Source organism: Aulostomus chinensis, chromosome 17 (assembly GCF_037954235.1).
Source record: "Aulostomus chinensis isolate RoL2024-O1b breed Wild chromosome 17, RoL_Achi_v1.0, whole genome shotgun sequence".
Classification (NCBI taxonomy): domain Eukaryota; kingdom Metazoa; phylum Chordata; class Actinopteri; order Syngnathiformes; family Aulostomidae; genus Aulostomus; species Aulostomus chinensis.
The window spans coordinates 18,006,945-18,030,154 of NC_141336.1; the positions used below are offsets into that span (position 1 = coordinate 18,006,945).

Sequence of the window (23,210 nt, forward strand, 5' to 3'; positions counted from 1 at the left end):
AAGATCACTTTGTAATACAACTCAGCCACCACACGGAGGAAACTCATCTTGGCAATTTGGGTCGGTGCTATTATTTCAGGAGAGTAAACACGGGGCATGGAAGGGCTGAACAAGCCCATGCACAGTGTCTGTGCGAGCAAAATATCCACCATGTCTGCATTTTCTAAAGACCAGAGATCTTCTCTCTCTCTCTCTCTCTCCATGCAGATGAAGGATTAAAAAGAAGAAAAACAGATGATCCCCAAATTTACCTGGACAGCCCACCCAACAGTCTGAGGGAAACAGTGAGTTAATGTTACTTGTCCTCAGAATTCCTGAGTGTCTCGAATGCAGCCAGGAAAGTTTAGCACACCGGTTTGTGTGTGAGTGCGTGTACAGCAGGAGAGGGAGGGGGTGGACTGACTCGGAGAGAAAGATGCAACTAAGAAACGGCGCCAAACAGATTTCTTTTAAATTATTAGGAGAATGGTAAAAATATTTTTGGTTTATTTTGAAACCATAGCAGGACCATTTCCAGGACACGCTGGAACAGGCGCCCATTAAGTGGCACCAATACTGCATCCCTCCACCTTCTCTACCTTACAATCCATCCTACCCACACAAGAACAAGATCTCAAGCCTCGTTTCTACCCACTGAATCACCTGCTTGCATCACAAAATGTGAGTTAATATGGTAATTTGCCACCACCTACATACGACAAGCAGCCGGGCTCCTCCATCAACAATATATACACCATGGAGGCTCAGAATTTCAGTGACTTTTTTGATGTCTCAGAAAGAAAAGAGTGGCAACTCCTCATCTACTCACAATGTCAAAGAGATCAATTGGCTTTTTGTTCAGCAGGTTTTACCCAGTTTAAAAAAACAGTGCATCCATGGATATGTGCAGGGGAAAAGGGGGGTACAGTAAGTAGCCAGTCAGAGTGTGGAGAACGAGGTACTATCATATTAACAGATACGTTTAGCGCCTGTAAGTGACTTTGCATCAAAAAGAATCCTGATTTTGCACTGTTGTAACAAAGAGGGAGATCAGCTTCATCATACACACAAAAATCTCTTGTCAGAAGCCACACAATCTTCCTTGACGAGATAAACAGATGTGAAGGCTTCCTCCCTCAAACTAACAGGATGGGAGGTTTCCATATCAGGCCAGGTTCATCATGGGACTCACTGCATTGTTCACCATTCCTCTTAAAGCAAGACTTTCTTTTGTTTTCCCTTCTTTGTGTTTTGTTTCACTTTTACAACAAGCAAGAAACATGTATGTATGCAATGAAGTGTCACACAGAAATATCATTCCTCTTTAACTTTTCTTCCTGTTTCTATCAAAGGCCACCACACCAACGCTGTATGGTTTCCTGTTTATACTCTACTGGTTTGCAACGACCCCAGCAGATGATTAGCCAGTGTTCCTGCACTTCAGAGTGAAGCTTTCAAGTTGGCTCTCCATTTACTGCTGGTTTCCTCTCACGCAGAGGGGGAGGTTTCAGCGTCGGTAAAAAGAAATTAGTTTCGCCACACGGGAGATTTTCAAAGGCTCTGGATTTGTTGCGAACATCGGTGTATAAAATGAGATGCAGAATGATTCCAGTAACTTTTGAGAAACTTAAGCCTGCTGATTCTGTGAATGAGATCAACGAATACCATGCCAACACTGTGGGCCTGACCAGTTTATGCTTTGGTCACATTTCTCCATTGAGGAAGTAGCACCATGAAGCACCGAAGATGAAATCTTGCATCATCCTCAACATGCCAGCTAGATCACATTAAAGTCAAGCTTATTGAGAGGGATGCCACATTTTGTGTGCGTCTGATAAATAATACACACCATCGCCTTCTTAAAATAGTCGCCCGAGTCATTTTTTTCCAAGTTTTTCAGAAAACACAAAAACTGGAGACAAAACATCATAAGGAGTTGATTCAGGTAGCAAAAAAATATTTTTTTTTGTCATAAAATGACTTCAGCAATTATTTTACGAAGATATAATAAATTGTGTGGAACTTTCCTTGGCAACTTTAAAATTTTGAATGTAATACAAATTTGTCACCGTTTTTCAATCTTAGATGTATTTACTGCTCTTTTTCAAGCTTCATTTAAGTTTTGTGAGTTTGGAAGGACTTCATGTTGCAAGAGAGACTGTGTGTGTGTGTCCGTGTGTATTTGTTTTGTTTTTTCTCCCCAGAGTAGGGTCACGTCATTGAGAAACTATTTAATACACTCCGTCAGTTGTTCCCGGACTTTAACCGGCTGCTTGTCTTTTCTGGGAACGGCTGGCAGTCTAGTAGGAGGATAAATGAAACTCAAACCATGCTGTGCTTTTTCATTGGAAGAAAAGTCATGTTCTTAACACATTTATAAAAAGAACCATATATCAAATACACATTTTCTGTACAGATACTGAAAGTGACCCTATCAATGTCAAAAAACATGTCATTTAAAAAACAACTGATTACATGCCACGTGTCCATCGAGGTGTACTTGAGAGTTCATAAAGTCCAGTCACATTTCTTGTTAAGCATGTGTCTGGCTGACTCCTCACGACTTTACACCCTCATGTCTCTGGGGAATGTGGCAGTGTCACACTGTACTGGACAGAGTTTTTGACACTTAGAAGAGCGACGCAAAAGCCAGCTGATGGGTGGATCAGTGTGCAGGCTTTTAGCTCTCAAGCAGTTCAGGTGAAGTAAAGGAGAAGTTCTTAAACTCCTCCTGATTGACGGACGGGATCATGGGGTCATCGATCGGCGTGAGAGTAGGTTCTTCCTGAGTAAAATCGGGGTCAAAGTTGTTGACGTCCTCCGATGTTTTCTAAGGAGGAATAATTCAAAAGTGTTTATGAGCAGGGTGATACAAAGTCAAACACTGCTAAATGTCTTTATTTGTACACACCCTTTCCTGTCAAAAAGAAAGACTTACAATCCTTGGCTTAAAAGGCGGGTCTATCTCCCTACGATTCAGTTTCTCCCAATCAATGTCTCTGAAAAAGGGATGGCTGATCACAGCAGTCTCTCCGCCCTCTGATGGCACACAGCCCAGACGCCGGACTGGGTTTTTGGTCAAGAGCTGTGAAGACAAGAAAATGGGAGAACTCACATACACATCGAACAAGATAAAAAAGGAATCAGCGCATTATTGTTTGATGTGAGACAATAACACAACTGCAACTAAAACAGGTTATAAATCAGTGGGATTTTATCTTTTTTTTTTTTAACTGAAGGGAGGACAACAGATGCCTCCATTTAAATGTATCGCAACAGTTTTTTTTTCTTGGTATAATGCCAAACTGGATTCCATCCAAAATGACAGCGTTAGTCTCAGCCTCCCAAGTCAAAAACACACACTGAACTGTTTCAGACACCTCCCACAAAACGCTAAATGGAAATCCTTCAACCAAGTTCAGGAAAGTGCAAAAAAGCTGTTGCAACTTCCTGGTGTTGTGCACAATGAAACAATAGAGCAGTAAATTACTTGCTACAGTGGCTAAGTTAACCCCAAATCATTGTGAAGATTAATCTGTCTGGCCATGCCAGCTCTAAACACTAAGAACTAGCAGAGGTGAGGCCTACAGTGAGCAGAACTACATGCCTTCCTACATTAAGTATACAGAAGTGGATGTGAAAGTAAACAGAGAACTCCATTTGAGGCATTCAAGGACAAACGAAAAGATATGGAGAAGGGGAAAAAAGTTTGTGTCACGAATCCATGAACGCAAATACACCTGGTATACTGGTAAGATTTTTCAGAGGCGTATCTTTAAGATGGATCTTCAGTTTCAGGAAACCTTCAGTTGTTGATGTTTAACAGTGATAATAAACGTGCACACATGCATCACGAAAATATGGTTATTATGGATGAGTAAAAACCAGAGAATTGGTGCACACCACATAGTTTCTGGTGAGTATGAGAAAGTTTATGGTGAAACTTCAATTCGTCTAATTGTTTTGTCTCAGTTGCCTGACAAGCTAACATGCAGTCTTTTACAGATGCTAGCATGACTGAAGACATGATTTATAGCTGAAACTCTCAAGTACACAAGTTTGGCCTTTTGAGTGGAAATAATTTAGTTACACAGACCAGCTGTGGAGCCATCAGACCACAAAACTGAAAAAAAAATTCCACTGCAATTGATGCCATTTTTCCATGGCTACACGTCAGCTGTGCCATCTTTACCTCCTCGCAAGCCATGTCAGCATAACTCCATCAAGCACGCAGTCTGCTCCTGTTTAAATATGCGAGGATTTCAAATGTAGGCTGTTTTATATCCGTGTAACATTTTAGGATTGTGCACTGACATACAAATGACACCTACGTGGCTCAGGGCAACTGTAACGCATTTTATCTGTATTGTAAAATACAATGATTGTACCTTACAATTAAGCAGTATTAATTTGATCAAAATTGGTCATCTATTTATGCAGCATTTTCATACTAACTAAACTAACCTTCAGTTAGCGTTAATTTCCAATTCACCAAAACTGAAAACATTGGTTATGCAGTCAATAGATCCTTCCTACACCACAACACTGGTATGTGAACTACATGAACTCTCTTATAGGAACAAGGCAGGCAGCAGATCAACCTTCAGTATAAATAGTGCGGCGATGTTCAAATCCACTCACACACATATCTTTACGTAACATGTGACACCAAGAGCAGTGACAGAAATCAGCTTGGTCCGGCGCTTCCTCAAGCATGTTGGAGTAGCAACAAGGATAAGAGGAGAGCAGGGTGCAGAGCAGGGAGGAACGGAGGGAGGAGGTATTGTATTTATAGCCTGTGTTCTGTGGCTGGGCAGTGGAGCATGCCTTAATATAGTTATGTAAGAGTCAGGCCAAACAGCTGGCTGGCAGAGCTCTGTAGGGCTGCCAGTCAGTTGCTCTGAAGGACATCTAGCAACAAAATCTGTACGCAGAAGAGCAAAAGATATTCCAACCTTCTCTATCAGTTTGCAGGCTTGTGCTATACTATCCAGGAATGTGGGGAATAGGTTCTTTAGTCACTGTTCCCAGCGTATTGGTTTTTCCACAGTACTCATCCCATATCCAGTGAGAAATTGAATTTTCCTCTATCTTTGTTCAGTTAAAAAAACAACAACAACAACTTCCTAGACTTTTCCTGCAATTGTATTGAGCCTGACAGACAATCTGAGGAGGGTCAAAGTCTGCCAAAAGACAAGGACAACAAAAAAATAACACCTGGCTTGCATCCATGTTTGAGCCATTATACTATTAGGAATAGTTACAGGAAGCGAACCACTGAATACATAAATATTAGACTTACAGCTCTGAGTATATTCACCGCCTCTGCACTGAGCCAAGATGCATAAATAATCTCTTCATTCAGGATGGATTCAAAGAGGTCGTCTTCATTTTCAGCCTCAAATGGGGCGTGTCCTGACAGCATCTCATACAGTAGCACCCCGAGCGCCCACCAATCAACAGAGGGCCCATATAGCATTTCCTGGAGGATCTGGGGAAACATGTTAGAACATTTCTATAAAGTTAACCAGCACAGCTCAGAGAATGCTAGAGTCAACCACCCCATCAGGTTCAGTTGGTGGATGCTTCGGATTAGTGAGTTTCCAGGGGAGCTACACTGAGGAGCAAGTGTTAAGGGCAGCAAAGGAGCCTTTCATAAATCTAGACACACAGTCTGGGTCAGAAAAAAAAAAACCTCACTCTCAAACATGAGGACACACAGATCATCTTAATTCCTCATTCTGAAAACCAGGCACGCCTGTTAGGGTGCATTCTGGTGAGGGGATCACGACCGAGGATTTCAACAGCACGGTTCACAAAGCCGACCTCGCAGGTGTGTTGCCTTCCAGTTAGTCAGGAGGCCGTTGGAGTGACGGGCAGTCACCACAATGTTTGTTTTTGGTGAGGTGGTGTGATGGAGAGAGGATGGGACTGGGAACGGCTTCATATGAACTCAGAAGACCTGTGTTACAAAAAGCTAAAATATGGCTGCACTTTCCAATTTAGGCTAGAGACAATTTTATACGTAAATTAGTAACTGTGTGTGTATTAGGTTTACTTGAGGGTAGAAACTGACCTCCGGGGCAATGTAGTCTGGGGTTCCGCAAAAAGTTGCAGTGGCCCCTTCTTCAAAAATGCCTTCTTTGCACATTCCAAAATCTGCCAGCTTACAGTGACCGTCTTTGTCCAGAAGAACATTGTCCAATTTAAGATCCCTGGAAACCATAACACACAAACAGAGAAAATTAGTTTGTTTTTTTAGGATGCTATTATCCTGCAGACATAAATAGATCAATATGTTAAACAGTTGCGGGAAGCTACTCAGAAGCCAAAGTGTACATTTGTGCTCAGTCCACAGTTACGCCCTGTTGTTTTTAATAATATCTGAGGGAGGTAGTGATGCTGCGGTGAGACAAAAAGACAAAAAGGTCCTCTGAGGACAGGAGCAGCAGGAGACACTTGACAGCTGACTGCTTGACCATTAAGAGACATCCAGGAAAAAAAAAACAGATGACCACTTGGTCCAGTAAGAAGGAAAAAGTGACATCATCTCAGTATTTATTCATCTTCTGCGAAAACACAAAGCTGCAATTACTGTTGTTTGTGCATCCGAGACAAATATAGCCGAACAATATGGATTTATTTGTTTTAAAGGAAAGACAGCAGCACACTAAGATCTAATGGCACACGCAGCCCGCACCTGAGGGCAACATTAATAGGTAGACTACAAGCTTGAAAAAGTGTTATCCTGGGGGACAGAAGTCGATCCCAAACGTCAAAAGTCAAGTTAAATCCAACCTGAAACTCATGATAGTGTTGAGGAACTAAGCCTATAGATGGAAATACTTAGGGGTTGCTGGTTTTGTTTTGTTTTTTGGTTGTTGTTTTGGGATATTTCACCTGAATATGAAAAAGAAAACACACACATGGAACTGTAAGAAGAAGCCAGACCAGGGACCAGAGAGGACAAGCTGAATAAACAAACAGTGATGGAGAATCACAAAATAGCCAGAAATATATATATACATACTTTTAATGGAAGTGTTATCAATGACATGTAATATGGCTGTGGATGCTTGCTTGTTTTCCTGTTTGTGAATGAGGTGCCCAACCTGTTAGGTTCAGGCACAATGTCCTGTATTATTGAAATTAAATTAAAGCGCAGGAGAAGAACAACAATTACGACTGACAAACTTTCCCCCTTCCATCTGAAAAGAACAACTAACTGAAGGGAAACACTAAAAGACTCAAAGTGACAGGCAGGCAACTGCTGGTCAAGCACCACTGGTGTGGTTGGATTAATCTGGTTTGCTTGTCTTTACTGTAAGCTGATTGTGTAACACTGACTCATGCGCTCAGTGACTCTTCAGCCTAACAAGCGGGACCAAAGAGAGCAACTCACACATCATGACATCTTAAGACTACATAGTTTATACAGCGTGTCAGAGCAAGTAAGAGCTTCACAGAAAATACAATAAAAGGGAAAGTGTGGATGTGAAAACTTGATCGACATCAAAACAGATTTTTTTTTCCCCCTGTAACATTTAATTTCATAGGTCAATTACGAGTGACGGTGCTGCACGGTGGTGCAGTGGTCAGCACTGTTGCCTCACAGCAAGAAGTTTCCGGGTTCGAGTCCCGGCTCAGGCACTGGATCTTTCTGTGTGGAGTCTCCATGTTCTCCCTGTTCCTGTGTGGGTTCTCTCTGGTACTCCAGCTTCCTCCCACAGTCCAAAGACATCAAGAGGGGACGAGGCTGATTGATACTCTAAATTGACTGTAGGTGTGACTGTGAGTGTGAATGGTTGTCTGTCTCTATGTGTTGGCCCTGTGATGGACTGGTGACCTGTCCAGGGTGAACCACGCCTCTCGCCTGTAGCCACTGGGACCTGTGTTACAGGCCACTGGGACCTGTGTTACAGGCCAATAAGCGGAAGAAAATGGATGGATGGATTACGAGTGACATTGCAAAAGTAGAAAAATGACCTGACTTTCTTGTACTTTTACTGCCATGATTTTATCACCAACTTGTACATGACAATATGTCACTATGTGAAGAACTGAGCTCTCCTGTACTGCTGCATCCCCTGACATCGGCCTCCACAATGAAAATACAGATTTAACTCGGGCCGGATCAGATGTAGGTCAGTCCTGTAGCATGATTTCCACAGTGACTCGCACCATCTGCTCTGCTGACTACGTCGAGGTACTAAAATGAGCCAAAGATGAAGTTTCACAATCATAAAATTTCCTACGTAACGAATAAAGGAAGTGTTGACAGGACTTTGTGACGCACAGACTTCAGATGTTTATCTGGCTGTGGTTACTAGATACATCTGGATTAACTGACACAAGGTATTTAAACTTATGTATGCAAACATCAGGTGTAATTTAGAAGAATAGTCAATCAGGAGTAAAGTACTCTTAGTTATTTGCTGTGTGACTGAACTTGTTTAATCTTCTATAAAACTTCTTCCTTATTTTGTTCTCTTACATGGTGACAAGAAAGCAAAAGTCCCCAAAATAAACCAACATGCTTCATTAATCACTAATAACACCGCCTTAATATAATTTACATTATGATCGTATTCAAAGGCAGTAGGAATTGCAGGGCTGGATTGCGGGACATTAAACAGGAGGTGTTCGTGTTGTCGTGTTCTACCCACGTAGCCTGGATTTAATTAGCTCTCCTTATTACATTAATTATGAATTAATTAGCCAATTTGGGCTCTTTCTGTAAAATGATGTATTATATAATGTAAACAACAGCATTAATCCCCATTTTAACACATCTGTCAGCGTGGATTCAGAGCAATACCCCGACAGCCAAACAGAGATAGCTGGTGGAGTCACTAAAAGATATGCATGTTACACAACACAGCAGTTGCCGGGGTAACAAATTTATCTTTAAGGGCCAGCGAAGGCTTTGCTCTTGGAATACCAGCCTGATGTGCAAGCTTGGATTGTTATTTTAGTTCCTGCATACAAACTGCGTGTGGCCTCTTAAGCACTCGTGCAATGTGCTGCAGACTGACGCACTAAATATAACTCACTGTTAGCTCCCACAATTTCACATTTTCCATTTCCAAATTGCAAGTTTAATGTTGTTTACTGTCTGTTAAATGCATACATACTTTCACATGAAGTGCCATGTGGTTCTGGGTGTGAGTTTACGCCACAGGATTGACGTTACAGATTCTTATGTTCAGAGCTCAAACCTCACACTTAGCAAAGCAAGCCGGTTGCTTTACTTAGCTTTGCATTTGCTGCACTTTCATACAGTTTGATGCTTTCCATTCTTTTTAAACTTATTACTGTGATTTTATTTCATTTCCATCTTATCGTAGGCATTCTGTGGTCTTTATTGTAAAGCATATTGAGCGGCAATATTTTTAGGAACAGCGCAACAGAAATAATGACATATTTTTACGAATGACAAACCGTAAAACTTGTGGAGATCCTGTTTATCTGCAATGAAGTTTCTTAAAACTTCTTCAGCCATTAAAAAGAATCAGAACCAGAGATAAATTAAGTGGCAAACATAATTATGCGGGGATTATTAGTCAAACTTAAGATAATGTTTGTTTGTAGTGAAAATTTCGAAGTGCTCAAAGTGCACTGATGTGTGTGTCTGATTCACACCTGTAGATGATGCCTTTGCTGTGCAGGAACATGAGAGCAGAGGTGATCTCCGCCGTGTAGAAACACGCTCTCCCCTCTTCAAACTTCTTGGACTTTTGAATGTGGAACATCAGATCGCCACCATTCACAAACTCCATCACAAAGAATAGACGGTCCTGAAAAGTAGAAGAGGAGATGAGATTTACACTCATCTCACACACACACACACACACACACACACACACACACACACACACACACACACACACACACACACACACACACACCTCCTGTGTTATTACTAAACTGACTGTGCTGAGATTGCAGAGGATGATACATGGCTGCATCCCATAAATTTCATGTCTGTATAATGGATTGCAGCGCAACTAACTGCAGTTTAAAGTTAGTGGAGTGAAAAAACACTGATCAAATCCATAAATCTTTTTTTCTCATTACAGGCTATGGTCGATATGTGATCTAGAAAATGAGGGTCTGATAAAAAGTGCTGCTGGAGGATGTCGTGCACAGACCTTCGTATAAACTATCCTCAAGTGATCAAGACAGGCAGGAATAAGAGGGCTTCAGCCCATTCAACCTAAACAGGCCCTGTCCTCTTAAAAAGGCCCAACTGACACCCAAAAATTGAAATATTCACCAACTAAAATACCTCAAAAACTCTCCGATGTTCCCTACAACTGGAGGACATTGTAGAAAACCCGAACAGAGGGATCTCGACGAGATAGAAAGAGGGATAATATGAACACAAACTACCTTAAAGGCACCTTTTTAATAACCAGACATGCAGACAGGCAGTCATGTCTGTTGAAATGAAGATTCACAGTAACTCAGTGAGCTTATGAGGGTTGACAACAGCTGTCTATGGTGCTGAAAGACTCCAACGCCATATTTGTTGTAAACTTCCAGTGGTTTCAGACACTATTATTTAATAAAGGAATTAAAAATTTGCGTAACGAAATTTCTGATATGCTAATTTAATAAGAAATCATGGAGAAAAGCCTTCGCTTTATTTCAGAGCTAAACGGTGAATCATTTTCTAATTTGTGTGGATTATTAATTAAATTCTACCATACTGATGTAAAAAAAACAGTCCATGCTTTTGTGTGTGTGTGTGTGTGTGTGTGTGTGTGTGTGTGTGGGGTGCCTATGCATAGCTGACTCTGTTTAGCTGCTCTGCGGTTTCGAGTGGTCTGGTTTTTAACCTGACATGTATAATTTTAATAATAATATGTAGCACAGACAGACTTTCCTCTGTGTGTGGTCTGACTGCACAGCTGAACAAACCGTCCCCTCTTAAACCATCTCGACTGAGTTCTAATTCTTTGTAACACTTACAAATCGATAGAAAGTGCGAGAAAAAATTGTTGTGATTTATTAATGCTTTCATTCATCATTTATGTATTTTGTGAATGGCTTTTATCCGTTTTACTCATATATTGATGTAACAATTTCCACTAACTGAGGTGGCCATTTTGAACTCAGATGAAATTCACGTCTGAGTTTTAATTTCTAAATTCAGGCCTAATTTATTTTGCTACACTCTCTTGATTCGATTTAATTTGCTCATTAATGATTCTAATGAGCACTGGGTGATAAAGTGTTGCACTAAAGAAAGAGACGCATCGTTTGGTAAAAGAGACAAGTGATGCCACTCCGCCTCACAGCAGACACAACCACTTCCCTTTTCTCAAAGTTTCCATGACCCCTCACTTGCACTTAAATAAAAAAACTGACACATACGGGAGAGAAGCTCCCAACTGCAGAAAACAGCATGCAACAATCCTAAATTCTTCATTTAAAACCAGATAATTTTATGCTTGTTTGCAGTGACTTCAAAATGTTGCTTTATAAATAATTAAAAAAAAAACCAGGATGTGACTCTACTTTGTAAAAGGGAACTGAAGACATTGAACATAAGTTAGTGTGTTTGTGTGCGTGTGTGTGTGTGTGTATGTGGGTGTGCGCGCGCAGGTGTAGGTGTGAACGGGTCAGGAGATCAGTTCTTCACGCGGCTCTATTTTGATCCAGAGTGAAGTAGGTCAGTGGATGTTCAAACACCTTAAGCTGATTAGGGCTGTCCTGTCACTGCAAGCCCAGTTTCATTTACTGTCTCTCACCCTCCCACAACAGACACACGACTAAGACGCTGTCGCCACCTGCTGACGGTGTCCTGTAAGAACAGGCTCATGCTAAATTAACAAACATGACATGATCTGTCATGTGTGGGTATGGTACTGTAGCAATAGATGAGCTACGTTGTCATGCCTCCACCTCTCAAACAGCATAACATTTTCTAAGGATCATATTTAACAATATTGAGTCCATATGTGAGGGGGTTTAAACTGACCGGTGTCTGAAAGCAGCAGAACAACTTAGTGAGGTAAGGGTGACAGCTGGCAAGTGACAGCACCCTCTTTTCAGTCATCGTACACTCCACATCATCGTCCTGCAGAATGATGTCCTTCTTCAACACCTTGATGGCAAACACGCGGTTTCTGATGTTTTGTCTCGCCAGCATCACCTGTAGATATGACACAGACACAATTTGATAGGTGAAAATCATCATCACTGGACTTGTAAAATACATGAATTGCAGCAAGGCAGCCTTTTCCATGTTGGACTAAAATAAAATATCAATTAGGGATTCGTTTATTCATGTACAGACATCAATTGACCCCAAACTGACATTCGTGTTCTACCCATGTTCCATAGGAAGTCACAGGACACAGTCGAGGAGGTGAAATAGCACATTTCAGGGAAGAAGAGGAGACATCCTCCGGTTAAATATCCTAAAAACCACGAATGGACAGGAAGCACAAGAATGGCATCCATGTCAACAGGTACATCTAATCCCACTGGTTGACTATGTTTTGTTAAGTCCTCCAGAAAATGTCTGGTTGAAATACCATTACAGAGGTGGACATACTTCAGCCAACGAATGGATTCTCCCGTGGCTGTTGGAACAATGCCAGCGGATCATTTAAATACATAATTTGAGTGTTTGAACCCACTGACAGATCATTTCCATTCGTCGTCTTACTCATTCACTCCCACCTTGCCAAAGCTGCCCTTGCCGAGCACTTGTAGGAAGGTGAAGTCTGAGATGCCCAGTCGAGGGGTGAGCTGCAGAGTTTCAGTACTCTCCCTTCTTTCAGAGGGCGTCCTGGTCTGGCTTGCACTTCTGGCCTGTAAAAAGAAAGAAGACATCGTATGCTTTTATTTACCTGCTTACAGACACATGAAGAGCTAGCACTCGTTTGAGCAATTCTGGAGCCTTCGTACTATTGAGGTGCGTTTGGACAGCCCTCCGGCCTGCAGGCCCATCTCTGCAAGCTTATTGGCCAGTTCGACACTATTGACTCCACAGTTTGGTGCCACGTTGCCTTTGCAGCGGATGTGAACATTCATTTTACAGACTGAGGAGAGGGAGAGAGCACAGATAGGAAAACTGAGCTTTACACAGAAGAAAACACCAATTATGACATTCGGAAATCTGAATTTGAGAGAGTGTCAACATGGTTCTTACTTTTGCAGTGCAGCCCCTGCCGAACTATCCCCCAGAGCAGAGAGCCGCAGTGGTCACAGAAGGTGGGCGACTTGTAGTTGTGGATGTTGAACTTGTGAGGTACGTTAATGCTGAAGCCTTGGTTTATAGGCTGCAAACAGAATACACACAGTCATTCAAAAGTATGTGTGACCTGGCATCACGATCTAAAAAAAAAACCAAAAATTAGTGACGCAAAAAGTGTGTTTTGTCTTTTGAGTACTGAAAAAAATTCAGCAGCAAAACTGTTCAAAGACGTCCGTTTGGATACTCTCCAGCATATCGTCTGGTTAAGTCCGCATCTTCTTTAGCCAGCCGTATGCTCAGTTATCCACTAACACTTTAAGTTGAGCTAAAACCAAACTACACTTCCACTTCCAGTTCAGCGTTTCAGTAGACCAGTGAGAGAGGGAGTTTGTTCAACGGAACCATGAACGAGCGCTGAACCAGAGGGGTTTTAGCTTGTGTGTTTCTAGCTCACGTACCCTACAATGTGCTTGAAAGAGTTTGAAAATGGACATTTTGCGATAATTTTGTGGTTCTCTGTTTTTTTTTCCTAATTTAGTTTCTATCTACTACCATACTTGGCTGAAACTTTCTGAATCATGTTGTCAAAAAGAAGTACTGCAGTGGAGAAAAGCCATGCTTTTGAGCTCAAGACACTTAAAGGAAAGGAAAACTACACTTTTCAAGTGAAGTACTGCTTTAACCAGTCATAAAGAATATTATGAAAATTTTATTTTTCGTCTAGTCCCCGATTTTGTAAAAGAGGGACTTTTCATTTGGACATTAACAATCTCTGAATTCCCCCCCCAAATATTTTTAAGACTAAAACAAGTACAGCTGTCTATACAGCAACATATAAATAAGCCATTACAAACATTGAGTGATGCGTTCCAGCCCAGTAACCTGCTCAACACAAAAACAGGAACCTATGCAGGCTGCTGAACACTGCAGGTGTGTATAAGGGGTGTGTGTGTGGGCATATGCGTGTGTGTGTGTGTAGCAGGTGACCATCTTTATCCTTCCTGTAAAGAGAACATGAATTTCAAGAAGAAGAAATAAAAAAGGAATACACGGCGACAATTTGCTTGAAATTGTTGAGACGGATTGTTACTGATCTGATTTGTAAAGAAGGTACAAGTTGCAACTGCAGTGATGGCTGTTGTTGAGCTGGAAGAGCACGTACTTGCTCCTGTGCTGGCTTCTTCATGCGTGGACACACAGTGACGACCTGCTGGTGGCATCGTTTGTGAACAACACACGTACATACTGTAAAATATAAACACTGTGTTAAACCCAGAACTCCATACGTTTAGATATCGTCTCAAGAGAAAATGTGGCCTGCTCACCTTGACACTGGTAGCCTTGCTTTCCAAAAACACCCCTATGACACAGACAGAGACAGAATCAGACCCAGTTTACAGTCCACACAGGTTACATGCGGGTAGCAGTTACTGGTTCTTGCCCCTTTTTCTCACCAGATGAATTCTCGGCAATGAAAACAGAAGGTAGGCTGGCGAAGGAAAGTAGACATGAACTTGTGTCCGTTGACTTGGTGGATTCGCCGCCTCACCGCCCCCTGACGCTCCCTTGTAAACTGCTTATAGGTCTTTTCCTTCACGATGGCGCCGTCTGTCAATGGGGAAGTTTGTCTTTTACCACACAGATGAAGAAGCACTTTTGCCAAGATGTGAAAACATGATGGCATTTGAACTTCACTTACATGATAAAACACGTGAATATCGACTCCCTTGAGAAATGTTCATTCATGTTTGTTTTTTTTTAAACCAGAAAGAACTTTTCTGTTGTACGTGCTTTCCCATACTGCAGTGGAAGCGTTATTGATAACCAAGCAAAAGGAAAATGTAGCATCTACGTGGGTGTCGAGCTCTAAATGAGTGCGGAAGCTAAGTCGCACCATCGCTGCTGGATGAAAAAGCAAACTGAGTTCTGTCTCTAAGCAGTAATGAAAGAAGGCATTATTTGATTTAATTCAACATGAACTGTCTGAAATCAATAGGTTATTTCACGTGATCGTTACATATAAACAGGTTCACGTCTTTACATTTCAACAACAAGCATTTTTGTTTAATAAAACAAAAAAAATAATCAATAATCAGAATTTCTTGTATTTCTTTCTTTCTTTGTTCCCCAGACACATGAGAAAAGACAATATCACCACAAACGCAGCAGAGGGCAGCTGCCACAGAACACCAGGACTGTGTTGATATATTTTGTGTGTGTCGGTGTGGAATTTGTATATTGCAGCATGTAATTATCTTCTGTAGCGGCACTATTAGTCGAGTGTTAAAGACCACACGCGTGTGATGGAAACTTGTCTGCAGCTGTGGCATGACAGACAGCTTTGCATTCTGACTAGAAGCTTATAACAACAACACTCAAGAATTCTGACCTCTAAATAACTACTTTGAGTTTCAGTCCTACAAGTATGTCCGGAATGTTAAATGTATTTCTAAAAGGAGTTGTTCGGATGAAATCATCTGGACGAAGAAGAAAATTCAACATTATTTATCGAGCCTCAATGGCATTTTATTACGAAATGCTATGTTATTTGTTTTCCGAATGACTGATTCATAGAAAAATGTAATTCAGACTAAAAAAAAACTGAACTTGAGTTGCCCTTCTTTTTTTTCTTTTTTTTTTTGGTAGGCAAAGAATAAAAGGTGTGTGTCGTGTAAAGCACCAAACGTCACTGCAGTGAACATGAATGCGCTTGGTTAAATTATGAGAACATAATTCCTGCACTCTCTGTTCCTCTTGAGACATTCAGCAATATTGGGGGGGGGGGGGGGGCAAAAAGTTCTAATTAATATGACGGCAAATACACCTCCAGGCTTTCTGCTGATTTTTTTTGTACAATTGAGCATAAATGGTTATGAGCTTGTGGTTTTGTTTTTGCCGCTGACTGACGAGCTCAGTCTTGGACTTTTTTCCAACGTTAAACGTACAAAATTCATAACTTTCTATTCCCCATAGACGGTCAGGTCAGCTAGTTTTCAGCAACAGAAATCTTTGAATCACATGACTGCTGCAGTCACACAGTAACATAAAAAAGCAACACTTATCTGAAAGTTTTGGTGGGTGAATTCTAATGTTTGACAGAAGTTTTTGACTGCTGAGAGCAGACATTCCAGACAACCTTCAGGAAGGTGAGACGGATAAAAAACAAGGAGCATTTCAGAGAAGAAAGTATAACGACAGATTAAACAGTTGAGTCCAGGGGAGGGGGGTGAGATTACATTTAATGGTTAGCGTTGAAGAAGTTATTTGGAAAGGTTATAAAGTAATAACATTAAAAAGTTTTTAAAAATTAGGGGGGCGGGGCAACATTTGAATAAATTCTATCGTTAAAGCTCACGTTCATGAGACAGACAGAAAACCTAAAAACACTAGGCCTCTCTTCCGCGTTGCACACTGTCATGATGTTGGCGATCTAATTCTTTTTTTTGCTAATTCTCACTTTGGTCACTGTTGCATTCTCTCATGTTGAAAATTGTGTACCAGAGACAGAGGAAGTGTAACTTGGGTGACTGACACAGAGATAACGAGCAGAACAGACACATGGCAGCGCCAAAACTGATTTAAACCCATCAAAATGTCCCCGAGTCATAAATATGAACCTCATTTTTGCAGAGATGCTCCTTAAATGAAACTGAATGAACAGAACATCAAAACAGCCCTGGGTGCAACGTATCAGTGGTGTAATTCATGATGTCGGTGTGACAGTGAGCCTGGGTGGCAGCAGAGAGAGGAGCGTGACGCATCGCCAGCTTAACGCGTCCGTCAGTGTCACTTAGCTGACGTTTCATTGGCTAAACCGTCGTGTAGACACTTCACAAACTAACAATGACATCAAAGTTCATCTTCTTCATTGTCTGAAGGAAACGAACGTTCGTCAGAAGGTGTAGTTGCCACATACCAAACTACTCCCGTCACACGCATGTGTCCATCTTACAGTACGCATGCTTGTGTACTTGTTTCCAGAGTCTGTACTCTTTTTAAAAGGTCGCAGAGAATTTATAGAGGACAGGGACCGACTCTGTAGGCTCAGGACTGAGGGAAGTGAGCGAGGGGCTCTGTTTCTAGTAGCCTCACCGTCCGTGAAGGATCCAGTGAGCGTAATATGGACGTAGACCTTGCCTTCCGGCTCCAAGTCCATCTGCAGACACACAGCGAGAAACACAATTATTATTATTATTTATGCGCTAACTCAGCAATAGAAAAGACAGAGAAGACCCACCCACTCATACAAGAGCAGTTTATTCTCACAGATTATATAATGACATCAACGCAATTAGAGAGGAAAACGGTCAAACTAGAAAACTCATTTTACAAAGTATTTCTTATACCTGAGGAGATATAAGAGCAAAAACAGCTCATGTGCAATCATAAAAACAAGTTTTTTGTAGCGGCTGATCATCAGTCCTTCACTAAATAACATATTTTTGCATTCCTCGGTTTGCACGTAATGCTGGAGGAATTTAGACACCGTGACAGACGACAAAGCGGGTTTAGCAGGTCGGGCCAGTTGCAGAGGTTACGGCCCCAAGTTCAGGACGTGAACGGCGACTCACAAATGTCCAAGCAGACCAAGCATGCATTCATATAAATATAAACTACAGAGATGAGGGTCTTTGTGGACAGGCAGACAGATCTAAACACTTCCTCAAGCACGATGGAAACTTAGATCAGCATGTACTAAAATAAAAGATCTATATTTATCGCATACAACGAGCGCGGAAATTTGTGAGCGCCTACACAAAATGACACATCAGTTTGCAGTTGTGCACGTTCAGCATGCACTTGTGAAAACCTCATTTGACTTCATCTCACACTCAGGAACTTTTAGTTTCAGCTGCCGCTTCAACCAAACTTTCAGGCTTGACAACCCAGGGTTAATATTTCCTCTTTGCATTATCTGTTAATATCGCATACTTGAACAACTGACCGCTAATCATTAGCTCAAACGGTGTAAACAATACCAAGGGAGCAATGCAGGGATGAATTTACTAAATTACCCAGCCACTGAAAACAGCTCAGTTGCAGAATGCAAGTCAGATCTAGAAGAGGCACAGCAGGCGAGAGCACACTGACTGTAAAGTAGAACATCTAAAACAAATGGGAGGAAGTTCCTTTCTTTCTTTTTTTAGAAGACGGGGCCCGTTTCAGTGAAGCGGAGCTGTACACTTTGCAGGCAAATGTCGAGTGGCACTTTAAGTTGTATCTCTATTAGAAACGATTCTGCTGGCTGTCACGCTGTGGTCAAGTGTCAGGGGGTTCAGTGAGAGGAAACCAACGCTCAAGATTTTAAATGTCAGTACTGACAATAACTCACGGGAGTGTGCAGGAGTGTTGATGTTGTTGTTTTTTAAGTGTTAATTATATAATTGTCTTTATACAAAGCAACAGGAGGAACATTAACATAAATGAACAACAAACCATTAGATAGGAGAAGTTCAACTCAGAGGAAGAAGAAAAAAATACAGAAAAAAATATGAAGAAAATATTTTTCTGCCTTGTTCATTTCACATCAAAAGCAAACAAGCCTTGATCACTTCTACTAAAAGTTGTATTTATTATTTTGATTTTGCAACATCAAAATATGGAAATATAAAGTTTTTAACAACATTATACTCTTTTTCATGTAAAAAAAACATTTAAATGTTTATGATGTTAGTTTTTTTCTCATTATTAATATTTCAAAGCACAAAGTGCAGGTTGGCACAAAAAAAAACAAACCAAAAAGCCGATGAACGCCAGTAATGTTCTGAATTTGTTAGGTGCAGAGGCTTCGTGCACGAGGCTCAGAGTTTTGTGGGTCAAGGTGCATCATGCTGAGAAGCGGTAAGGAGGGCTATGTGAATATTGTAACTGGGATCAGACGATGGGAACGTGGTGATGAACAGCGGCGTGGGCGTGTGGAAGCTCGTGCATCGGCCTTTGCAGCCTCACAAGTCAAACATGACCAGACCAGACAAAACAAAAAAAACAAAAACCTTCACTGCTCCTGTTCCGCTCTTCCAGGTAACAACGCAAACTACAGTCTTGAAGTGAATTGAAGAAGAAGACAAACTTACGCTGCCGTCCCTCAGTTAGGATCGAGGCAAAGCCCTCTTGAGTGCTGTCATCGTAGATTCCCGTAGACTCTCGTCTTGACTCACAGACGTGCACGCCATTTCTCATTACTCCTAACTTCAATTATCTCGAATCCACTCAGCCATTCTTCAAGTGACTTGTTTAACCCATCGGAATTAATGACTTTTCTGTCAGAGGTCTAGTCTGAATACACTTCAGTCACTTTCTCACAGCACTTTTACAAGCCCACTGATGTGCCAAGAGACTTTTCCGCACTAAAGTAGGATTTGCGTGGCTTTAATGGGCTGGATTGGTGTTGGTATCTGAAACGGTACTTCCTGCTGTGAGAGTGACATGTTTCGATAAACAGTTTTTAAAAACTGTGTTGACTGGAGAACAACATACCAGTAAAGAAACAATTCAGAGTGGGGGAGAGTGTTTCAGTGCATTGTCGATACCAACTCAGCCTGCTCCAGGTGTTGACAGGGTCAGGTTACGTTCACCAAAACCTGCAGTGGCTTACAGACCAAGAGGGACGAAAGTAAGTCAGAGAAGGGAAACTCCAGTTTGAAGGGACAGTTTGAAGTGCGTCAGGAGGACAGTTGGACTAAAGCGGCGCTCTACATGAGGTATTTGATCCGGGTTTCGATGATGCACATCGTCTCTGTGAACTGATGGGTTTATTGATGGCTCATCAGTGAAGGCTGGGGAGTCTGTGCACCCTGCATTGTGGTTTTAAAGTTTTTATCCCCAACAAAAGTAAGATGACACCTTGTTGAAGAATGTGTGGTTTCAGAACGCGGATGATGCTCCTTTTTTCGGGGGGGGGGGGGGGGGGGACAGGACTGCACTAAATCACACCAGAAAAAACAGCAAGTGTCTTTTAAGGAATAAAACAAAAAGCAGTACATTTTTAGGGGACCAAAATGTTACTTTTAACTTCGACGAACGTAAAACCCACTGTGAAAAGGTTGGTAAGACAAAAACACAAACTAGTCCCACCCTAAAGCTGCTTGAACTTCTATGTACTTTATTTACAAAATAAACATCCTGCTGTATTTTAGAAGACCTCAAATTAGCGACTGAGGCCATGAACTCATCAGGAACACTTTTCACACGTCAAGTGGGGAGCTGAGTCATTTTCTCATAAACTTCTTACTTGAGTGTCTAAGACAGAACAGGCCAAGCTACTCAGAGAGACAGTGACAAGGTGGTGAGCTTCGGCGCGAGCCGAGGCGCGTGTTTCATTTCACACAATTATGTAACGTCCGTGGCACAACGTAGAAATATTGAAGGATTGTGGGGAATCACAGTGGCCCTTTGCAAGTGCTGTTAGCATTGACAGCTAGCTTGGATGCGGAGCTGATATATTTCATTGAAGCTAGTTAAACATAAGATACACCATAATTCCTCTAAAGCACCCCAACAGCAACACCAGCTTTAATTTGACAAACTACCCCAAAGATCCCTGCTAGCCACTAGCCATGCTAGCAGTGAGGGCTAATGATGGCTAATATCGCTGGAAGTCTAAACTGTTCCAACAGGGTTTAAGTAAATAAAACATCCTGAGATTTAAGGTTCGAACAAGTACGTTTTCAACCAGCAGATTGAATTTATGCTATTTGAATGTCTTACCTATAACAGTTTGGACTTGGATAGAATATCTTTTTCTAAACAAAAATTTGGATCCTTACTGTGTAAATACATAGGGTGGGTGGGCAGTCCCTGACCTGGGGACCCCACCACAGACAGCCCAAGGGCTCTCCGGTATGTCAGTCCGGCCATGTTTCCAGAATCTTTTGTAGATTTCTGTCCCCTTTGGAGGGTTTTGTTTTTACTTTAACCATTTCAGCTACTCACCCATCCCTCAAAGGTCTCTCCTGTGTTGGAGTTTTTGATGAGGTCTTCAAACTGGATGGTGCAGTTGGCCACAAAGTCATCATATCCGATGGGAGTATCGTGGAAGACAGCCAGCTCGATTTGTTTCCCGTCTTTCACATTTAGGCAGAACTCCTCGTTATACGTCGGCACGTTAGTTTTCAGTTTGGTGAGAGTTTGTCCAATTTTGTAGTCGTCCACTTTCACCACAACGTAGGGGTCCAGGCCCGGGGTGACCTTGCTGAAGATGAGAGAGTGGCGGAGGGAGAAGGTGGTGGGTTTGAGGTCCACCGCCTCGCCAATCCGGAGCTTCAGATAACCGTTAAATCTCATTTCTAAGCTTGTAACGAAAAAGTAAAAATTAAAAAAATATATATATGTATATGAAAACACGATCCCATCCACACTAACTAACCAAAGTGCTCTGATAAATTCTCATCCATACCACCTCAGTTGGGGTCAACTCTTGCGCGCAGCTGCGTTCATGGTATCTGCGCGCCTCGCAGCAACTCACACTCGCTTACAGCCGTGAAAACGCTGCGTTCACCCAAAACGTTCCGTTTCAAGAGGTTTCAGTTAATGGGAAGCCACAAAAAACACACACGCACATTTGCTGAAGAGAAGTTCCGCATTATTTGTCACGGACGGAGTACATACACAGCACATGCCCTTAACCTGTCACTGTTGGTTTGGCGTGTCACATGGCTGAATATGTAGTCCTGTTTGAGAATAAGAACATCAGTTACTACAATGACCGTGATGCACCACACACGTTAAACTCACCTGTCCTGTTGTCAGTGACAACATATCTCCACCTAGTGGCTACTCAGGCAAACTACAAAACAGGACGACGTGTTGATTTCTTGTGACCTTGACCTTACTCTGACATAGTAACGCCACAACTTCAGGAAATCTGGAAATAACATGTAGACGAAGATCCTCCTCACACATGTAAGTCTAAAAACACCCTTATTCATATTATCATGTGTGTCCGATATGTTTTTGCACGTTAAAATCCCTAAAATGCCACATACTCTTCTCCTTCATCAATTGTGCCAAGTTTATACACTGATTGTAAGTGTTTGACCCTCTTACACAATGAAGTTGTTAACTCATTGTGCTTTATGCTTTATTTATTGTTATTATTTATTTTGACCTCTTAATGAGATCTACTTCCCTTTTTTTCACCTTTCCCTTAACATGGCAGTAATCAGAGCTCCGGCGGGCCCCAGGCGGAGCGGTATTAATAAAGGCTTTTTGAAATTTCCCACATTTAATTGCAATAGTTTTCACTTTTAAAGTCCAACTTTTGCTTGTGCTCATGAAGCGATTAGGTCTCTTTTTACAATTACTAATTTTTCAAAAATAAATGCAATTTACACTTATAAAAGCCCTTGGGATCTTTATCCTGAAATGTTTGGTCTGTTATTTAGAGCGCGTCTCACTCCAATCTTCATACCTGGAGCCCGAATGCAGGTTTGATCATCAGCCGATTCCCTTAATACTTCTGAAAAATATTCCACGATGTATGAATGTGGAAATATTTTTCAGATCAGAAGTCAAAACACTGGACAGAAGATGTCTCACACTATTCTTGTTTGTGCACTGGATTCTTCAGGAATTGAGTATTGAGAATTTGTTTTTATTTATTGTATCCTCTGTTAACGTATAATGATTGGATTTTGTAGTTTTACTTTCCAGAAGTATTTCAATATAAAATCTTCACGATAAATGAGAGAATCAGTGAAATGCGCTAACTTACTTTAGGGGTTAGAAGGAATGTTTGAGCCAGGTCAGCTGAACACAACCGACCGCGCTCACCGCTAACTTGACTAATCAATGAATGGAAAGTCAGAGAATTCAACTTTCACTGGATTTTTCACTGAGAAACCAAAAAATTTCATTTGCTGTTTTCAGTTGCTGAAATCTGAATGTGACTGTCGGACAAACATTCAGCAGACTGATGAAGTATTTGTATTTCCTGGCAGCAGTATTTTCATATTGATATTTAAGAGGACAAAGTCATTCTAAGGTAGCAGAATAGACATCTGATAGTAACTTATCTCCCTTA

General features: G+C 41.5%; 1 protein-coding gene across 2 annotated transcripts; it reads right to left on the reverse strand.

The window, feature by feature from the left end:
* Window positions 1-1,895: 1,895 nt before the first annotated feature.
* On the reverse strand, window positions 1,896-21,838 carry prkcha (protein kinase C, eta, a). Of its 2 annotated transcripts, XM_086181556.1 has the most exons (15): window positions 21,585-21,838; window positions 21,122-21,380; window positions 17,282-17,345; window positions 14,644-14,797; window positions 14,515-14,549; window positions 14,352-14,434; window positions 13,145-13,274; window positions 12,901-13,034; window positions 12,673-12,804; window positions 11,966-12,139; window positions 9,622-9,776; window positions 6,056-6,194; window positions 5,282-5,470; window positions 2,918-3,064; window positions 1,899-2,809 (listed from the first exon to the last, which is right to left on the reverse strand). In XM_086181556.1, the coding sequence occupies exons 3-15, from the start codon at window positions 17,343-17,345 to the stop codon at window positions 2,660-2,662; spliced, it is 1,686 nt and encodes a 561-aa protein (XP_086037682.1). In that variant the 5' UTR covers window positions 21,122-21,380; window positions 21,585-21,838; the 3' UTR covers window positions 1,899-2,659. The 2 variants fall into 2 exon arrangements, with proteins under 2 accessions (XP_086037681.1, XP_086037682.1); XM_086181555.1 differs by lacking the exon at window positions 21,585-21,838 and having other exon boundaries at window positions 1,896-2,809; window positions 21,122-21,474.
* Between the last annotated feature and the right edge of the window lie 1,372 nt (window positions 21,839-23,210).